The sequence below is a fragment of the Adiantum capillus-veneris genome, chromosome 29 (assembly GCF_014529385.1).
Source record: "Adiantum capillus-veneris isolate H3 chromosome 29, ASM1452938v2, whole genome shotgun sequence".
NCBI lineage: Eukaryota > Viridiplantae > Streptophyta > Polypodiopsida > Polypodiales > Pteridaceae > Adiantum > Adiantum capillus-veneris.
In genome coordinates this window covers 53,999,128-54,006,892 of record NC_140959.1, presented here as the reverse complement: position 1 = coordinate 54,006,892, position 7,765 = coordinate 53,999,128, and the positions used below count along the sequence as shown (strand labels likewise).

The 7,765-nt window shown below is 44.6% G+C and overlaps 2 protein-coding genes across 3 annotated transcripts; one reads left to right on the top strand and one right to left on the bottom strand.

Annotated features, from left to right (window-relative positions):
- Positions 1 to 1,094: 1,094 nt before the first annotated feature.
- On the bottom strand, positions 1,095 to 4,090 carry LOC147419212 (uncharacterized). 2 transcript variants are annotated; one of them, XM_086506109.1, is made up of 3 exons: positions 3,642 to 4,090; positions 3,366 to 3,470; positions 1,095 to 3,191 (listed from the first exon to the last, which is right to left on the bottom strand). In XM_086506109.1, exon 3 carries the CDS (start codon positions 2,978 to 2,980, stop codon positions 1,166 to 1,168), a length of 1,815 nt encoding a protein of 604 aa, XP_086362235.1. In that variant the 5' UTR covers positions 2,981 to 3,191; positions 3,366 to 3,470; positions 3,642 to 4,090; the 3' UTR covers positions 1,095 to 1,165. The 2 variants fall into 2 exon arrangements, with proteins under 2 accessions (XP_086362235.1, XP_086362236.1); XM_086506110.1 differs by having other exon boundaries at positions 1,095 to 3,109.
- Positions 4,091 to 4,690: 600 nt separating this feature from the next.
- On the top strand, positions 4,691 to 6,319 carry LOC147419211 (uncharacterized). The gene has a single exon (XM_086505788.1). It carries the CDS (start codon positions 4,691 to 4,693, stop codon positions 6,317 to 6,319), a length of 1,629 nt encoding a protein of 542 aa, XP_086361914.1.
- Positions 6,320 to 7,765: the final 1,446 nt, after the last annotated feature.

The following is a 7,765-nucleotide window of genomic DNA, read 5'->3' as shown; positions in this document are numbered from 1 at the left end:
GTCCGCGCTGCTCCATTTTCAACAAGGAGGGGCGCGATTGGCTTGGGCTAGAAGGACCTAGCTGAGGCACAAGCATCGACACAATCTTCACTTCACATAGGGAGATCTGATACAATCATTGTAGTCACATGTAAAAAAAAAGAAGGGTGAGTTGCACATCCGCCTACGCCCATTTCTACTACTTTCATGCCAACGCAAATCGAGCGTGTATCCGACGGCCTCAACTCATTCCCAACTAAGCTAACCATCCTGGCCACGTTCAGATGTCCAAGAAGTGGCACTCATGCATTATTAGAATTGGGGGTAGACGCATCCATTCGTTGGGAACCGTCTCATTACTCGCCCGCGTACCTAAGGAGGTCCTTCAACAAGACCCAGCTTTTTATTGGCCAGTTTACCTATATGTAAACCCCCCATATCACATGCGTTCAAGACATAATTTAAAACTCTCTAATCTTTAGGATTTTCATGAATGAAACGAACCTCTTTCCAATTCAATCTATGTAAACCTAGTTGAGATATGAGTTTCTCTCTTTAAGCTTGGTATATGTGTTCAAATTGAGTCTGAGCTTACCATTTTTGAAGATTTGGCTATCTAAGCCACGCCTCTCTCTCTCTCTCAAAGCCATTTGAGGGCCACAACTATGCTTGTGGACTGCTAGGAAGAGACAAGTTTTCACTAAGCTTAAAGAGAAACTCACATCTCAACCAACTCTATTGTTACCAGACCTCTCAAAGCCTTGAGAACATGCTCAAAACCAAGTTGCAACATTGGTAGCTCAGAAGGCAATTGAGGCGGATATGAAGTCGACCTCAGTTCCATTTGCTTGGTGTCTTGCCCATTCGCAGGGATGCGCCCAACACCATTGACAAAGCTCTCAACATTCACAATCCATTTCCGAGGGAGAAAACGGAAACCCCGAGAAACATGTGATGACTAAAACTACATCCGCTGTCCTCAATTGCCACACACCTTTCAATTTTCATGTTCACCAAATGCCAGACACGAGCAGCAACGTATCATATAATCAAACAAGCAAGCTTGAGACACAGTCTTTTTTGTTGATGGTCCCTCAGTACTATCAGGGCAAGTATGCTAAGAAAAAGTACGACTCTTCATTCAAATCAGCAATGGAAAATTGAGCTAAAGACGAGTAAAATACAATCAACGGTGAGAATCCCGCCTCCGACTCGACAATGGAAGCTTTGAGGAGGCAGGGACTTTGCCACCATAACCTTTTGTGGAGAACAGATGGCCAATTCCAAAACCCCCACCAGTCCCAGCATTACTGCAATTGCTGTGAGTGTGCCCACATGCATTGCTCTTAGATGACCTATTGATGGTGCAAACCCGAGGCACATTCAGCACCGGGACCACCCTCACGCTGCCCATATTGTTGTATGAGGAAGACCTCTCAAGGCCAGGACGCCAAGCGTCTCTTTGCCTCATTGCTTTCATTTGATCATACTTTCTTTGCAGGCTTTTGGGACTATGGCTACTGCATCTCTCTAAGCTTTTTGCTCTCATCAATCTCCCGTGTCTTGTGTCCAACATGGTTAATGTAGGCGGCTCAATTCCAACAGAGTGCCGCCCAGGGCTGTAGCAAGGGGTTGCCCCTGATGTCGAGTGCCTTCCTGGGCTGCCCCGACATGAGCTGCAAGCTGTATTGTAACCACTCATCAATGCCCCTGACGAGTATCGGCCCGGACTCCATTGCCCTGAGCTCCCTGCTGGACTCATCGCACCCGATGACCTCCTTGCTGGGCTCGATTCGCCTGACCCTCCATAATACGGAAACCCTTGAAAAGATGGCCTTCTTGGCCCTCTGTAGATAGCTGGTTTCAGATCCTCCTTAATCGGGACCTTTCTGGATGATGTTGAGGTCCTTGCACTCACATAATTCTCTGTGTTCTTCGCCTCTCTCAACACTCTCAACTGCTGCAATGAGGGTCCTTTTGAAGATGCGTCCTCAACATGGTCGCTTACTCTGTTGCTTCGTTGCATCCGAGTGATGGGAGAGCAGAGAGAGGAAGTGTGTGCGGTGTGCATTATGTGTGGCTTGTTGCTATACAGTTGTTGATGATGAGCTTGATGTTGGGGCAGAAGAGAGATAACAGGGCACCCGATTGATGGCATGGAATCTGTCTCAATACCATTACATCCATCTAGGAGAAGAGGTTCTGATGTGGAGCTACGACCTTCAGGCACCTTGGTCCTGCCATCATCAGATCTACAGAAAAGACGCTTTGCCTTGCCCAATGTTTGCAGGGGAGTCTTGGCCTCTGTAGCTGTTTTTCTTAGCTTGCTCGAACTTTTTGGCAGAGTTTTCACTACATTCAACGTTGCTGGCATCAGAGACTGCACAGCCTTCGGTTTTTTCAGACCAAACAGCTCCCTCAGCTTGGTGGAGCATTTGGGAGTTTTTGGGGAGAACATTTTCGTAGACTCATTTCCTTTAGATGATGCCAATGTTCCATGATTTATCCGTACATGGGATAACGATGAGGATGATGATAGGGATGAAGACAAGGACGATGACGATGACATCAGATTCACGTCCGAATCAGAGCATCTGTGTGCATACTTCTGCTCCAATTGCTGCTGCCCACTTCCCCTTTGCTCAACATCTTCACTAAAGAACTGAGGGACATAGAGTGGTAGAAGCTTTCCCTTAAAGAAGAGCTCATCAGCTGCAAGCATGTGCTTTCCATTTTCTGAATTCTGATTGCACTCAAGTGCAGCCATGGCGAATTCAAACTCCGACATGGAATCCTTACCTGATCTGTCCATTCCTGTGGCCTTGATGCTCATGCCTTCTACAGCTCCCCCAACAGCCTCAAGCTCGTGTGGGGAGAAATCTTTGGAGAAGGAGATCCTAGCAGGGCTGAGCCAGCCCAAAGAAGGGGAAAGGCATGCTTCAAGAGTGCAATCCTGCATGTGGGAGCCCGTTGTGACACCTTGATCCAGCACCATACCCATGTGGAATTCTAATAAAATTTGCCTTGTCAAATGTCGTCTCTGCGATCTTATTCGAGTCTGGATGACCCCTCGAGAGCGCAAATGTGCCGGTGCAAAATTGGCACTTTGGAATTGCTGCCTTTATGGTGTCTGCAACCAGCAAGTTGCCATACAAACTGAGCTTTAAATGGAAGGAATGGAGGTGTGGTTAAGCATTTGGCCATGCATTAAGCTGCAAAAAGGAGGTGGCACTATTCACCAACATGATGCATGACATAGACAAGTGGCAAAATAGGTCAAGCAATAAGGTCTTCCAGAGTCACATTGCAACAGAACAGACAATAAGGACAGAGAGACAAAGAAAGAAAGAAAGAGAAAGATAGAGAGATGGAGGAGACAGAATTACCTTGAAAAGCAAAGTGCTACTGAGGGTTGATTAAGAGGAAGCAAAACAGCCCCTTACCCAAAATGGGGTTGCCTTGGAACAATTTTTGAGCCCTTGCAGTTGTACCTGCAGACAAGGATGATGGGATTCATGTAGAGGAGGCATGGCAATGAGTGGGAGGCCTCAACGACATTATGACACAATCAACTAGGAGAAGAGAGCTGATGCTGTTTGCCGCTTTAGTGTGCATTGCCATCATAAAGGAAGTAGCCCCCCTTGCTGTAAGTGGGTAATTACCTGTCATGGTTTATGTCTATCTGTAGAAAAGGGCCCAAAGGCTAAAGGCTTCTTCACGCTCAACAAAAAAGCACAGAGAGAACCTCTCCTTGCCCTGCCAATCTGAATGATGCGAAAGGGTCTCTTTGCCTATGCTAATGTGTGGGTGTGTGTGGGATGGGGGGAGTGCGTTTACTCCATTTTAGAGGCGCCAACTTCCAAAGCCACAATTGTCCCCAGAGAGAAGTCTCTTTGCCAATGCCCGTGTGTGTGTGTGTGTGTGCGCGTGAGAGAGAGAGAGAGAGACAGAGCTTTGAGGTGCCAGCTTCCAAAGCCACAATTGTCCCTTGCTGATAGTGGGCTGCTTTTAACGTAGGTGTTGTATGTGTGTGTCTCGAGACGAGAGAGAGAGAGAATCCTGTGATGAGAGAGAGACAGGAAGACTCGTGACTCCGGGACTCCACAGTCGTGGTTTTGAACCACCATGTGGCATGTGACCATTGTCAAGACTCAATACGCAAGGAGGGTTTTGTTTTGCTGGGTTCTTTGTTTTTTGGGGGGGGGGGGGGGGGGGGGGGGGGGGATTCTAGAAAGAGCGTGACGTCAGAGTCTCAGACGAGTCCTCAGAGCCATTTTTTTGGTTTTTTTTTGGGTAAATTACCAAAATGCCCTTCCAAATTGCGGAAATTCCCAAAACGCCCATCGTATTTTCATTATTCCCAAAAAGCCCATCGTATTATGTTTGTTTACGGTTTCGTCCGAAACTGAGCGAAAACCAGCGAGCTGTTGCGCAAAGGTACTCGCCAACGAGCAGCAGGGAATACTGTCGTGCAAATACACTCGCCGGCTGCTACAAATACACTCGCCAGCTCTGAGTCCCAATTTGCTTACATGGCCCTTGAGGTCGACAACTCAAAGAAACGAGGGGAGACTTGAGTGCGATGTATGGGCATGGTTATGTGCAAGGCAAATGTGCATCCGCATAGTGCAAGATACATATTGATGCAAGAGCTCTTTGTTGTTTGTATGTAAACAAGTGTGGTATTGCGGATACACAGAAGAGGGAAGCCATGGCTGAGAGTAATGCAAATACATCAGAGAATAATGCTACCGTCTCTGCAACTCTTTCTCTTGGTGCTCAATTTGAATCTCTCGATGTGCTTCGTTCAAAGATTCAAGAACAAGCAATCAAGTCTCATGTGGAGCTTAGGCATGCCAAGCGTGATCGATCCAAATATACAGTTGTCTGCAAGGCAGAGGGATGCATGTGGCGCTTGCATGCGTCTTTGGTCTCTGGTGGACCTGGATGTATGGTCAAGGCATTTCATGATGACCACACTTGTGGTGGTGCTACACAACTTGGAAACAAGGAAGCCACTGTTGAATGGGTTGCAACAAGGTATGTAGAGAAACTTCGAGACCATCCAATGTATAGGCCGAAGGAGCTCATGGCCGATTTGCGTCGAGAAGTTGGAGTGTCAATTTCGTACAAGGTTGCTTGGAAGGCGAAGCAACTTGCTTTGGGTATTATTCATGGTGATCATGCAAAATCTTATGGAAAGCTTCAGTCTTATTGCGACAAGCTTGTGGCTAGCAATCCGGGCACTGTTGCCCATCTGCAGAAAAACACTGAAGGTCGTTTTTTTCGAATGTTTCTTGCATTCGGGGCATGCATCACTGGTTTCACGCATTGTCGTGACTTTATTGGGTTGGATGGCACATTCTTAACAAGCAAATATCTTGGTGCTTTGTTGACAGCCACGGGGATTGCTGCTATGGGGGCCTTGTTTCCAATAGCATTTGGTGTAGTAGATGCGGAAAATGAAGACAATTCGGTGTGGTTTTTGCAAAATGTACATGATTGTATGGTGAGTGTCTATGCGGTTACTTTTGTATCAGACAAGCAAAAAGGTCTTCTCCCAGCTGTGGAGCTCGTCTTTCCAGGATGTGAGCATGCATATTGTATGCGTCATTTGGATGCTAACCTCAAGAAGAAATGCAACAATGGAGAATTTATTCGATTGTTTTGGGTAGCAGCTTATGCTAACACTATGAGCGACTACAACGCGGCTATCGAGGGGATGAGAGTTATAAGTCCTGCCACGACGGAGTACTTATTGACCACTTCACCCCCATCTCATTGGGCGACGACACACTTTAAAGGAAAGCGTTATGGGCATCTTACATCCAACATTGCTGAGTCATTGAACGCATGGTTGCTTGAGGCTAGAGATAAGCCTATCATATCTATGCTTGATATCATTCGTCGCCAACTAACAGCTTGGTTCTATGCACGTGGAATGGAGGGAAAGAAGGCATGTGAGTCTTTGGGAGATAGAGCACAATTTGCATTGGTTGCAAACGTAGAGAAGAACTTGCGTGAGGTTGGAAATAGAGCTCGGCAATACCGAATCTTGCCCTCTAGTGATATGGTTTTTGAGATCTTGACAAGTACAAAAACATGTGTTGTTGATGTATGTACAAGGTCGTGCTCATGTAATAAGTGGCAAACATTTAAAATTCCATGTGCTCATGCTATTGCAGCTATTCTCTTCAAGAGAGAGTGTGTTCAATCGTATGTACATAAAGCACATGCTTTGCAGGCCTATTGTAACACTTATAGTGGTGTCATAAGTCCAATTGTGGATGCAAGTGAAGATGCTAGTGATCAATTGAAACCGGTTACCTGCCACATGTAGGCCACCTGGGCGTCCTAAAAAACTTCGTATTAGAAATGAGGATCGCTTCAAGGAAAAGCGTATTTTCACATTCACATGCTCTCGTTGTGGTGGTCTTGGCCACAATGAACGTTCTTGCAAAGCTCCAATTGCAGATTGAATATGTAGCTGGGATGTGGCTTCATTTTGTACGGGAAAGTCACAATGCGTGTGAGGACCTTTCTTTCTATTTTCTCGATATGTGGCTGGGATTTGGCTTCATTTTGTGCTGGAAGATTTGACTTGCCTTCATTTTGTGTCAAAAGCTTTAATGCATTACTCTCAGCATGTGAGGGATTTTCTTTCCGATTATAGCGGGGATTTGGCTTCATTTTGTATGAGGAAGCCATACCACATTTTCCTTGCGATTTTGCTCTATATGTAGCGGAGATTTGACCTGCCTTCCTTGGGTGTCGAAAGCTTGAATGCATATGAACGATTTTCTCTCCAATTTGCTTAATTTAGGACTTGGGGTATTTTGGGAATTTTCAAATTATTTAAGGGTATTTTGGGAAATTTTAGGTGTATTTTGTGGGCAGATTGGGAATTTTGAAAATACGAGGGGCCCACAAAATACACCTAATTTGTGGAATTCCCAAAATACCCCTCAAAATTTTTAAAAATTCCCAAAGTATCCCCATAATTTTTCATAATTCCCAAAACGCCCTTCAAATTTTCCAAAATTCCCAAAATACCCCTAGTGAGAGTAAATTTCTCCAAAAACAAAAAAATTTGTAGCTTTTCATAATTGTCTACTACTATGCAGGATGCTAAAACTAAAATTTGAGTTGGTTCTGTACACTTTGGAGATGAATTCCATCATTATTTTTAGACATAATTGCCTTTTTTTGCGAGGTAATTTGCAAAAAACTACATGCTAAGCACTCAAACTGATCTCAATTGTCAAACAAGAATAAAGATTAGAAAATCTTGAAGATCCAACGAAAATAGATACAAAGGTATTTTGGGAATTTTTGAAATTTATTGGAATTTTTTACAAATTAGAGAGGTATTTGGTAATTTTCCCTTTCTTTTATTCTTGATTTTTCAGCTCGAAAAAAACCTGTACCCCACCTACACATTTTGCAATTTACCTCTAAATTTTATGTTCTAAGTTTGCCAAGTTTCTTGGGGGGAAAAAAAGATTTCCAGCTGCAAAATGAAACAGATTTTCCTCTCTCCTCGCCTGTCCAGAAACGGAAATTCAGTCTCGTTATTTTAGAACATCATTTTCCTGTCAAATTTTTCAAAACCCTGTTTTAACACGCAGGAAGAGAGAGTGGCCGGTCAGAGGATGGTTTTTCCTCTGCGACTCTGCATGGATTTTTCACATGAATGTCAACTGAAACTCAACACCACACTCTGCAAACTCATTTTCAGGATTTTCAAAAACAATCGTGCGAGTTTCGTAATAACTCTTTTTTTTTT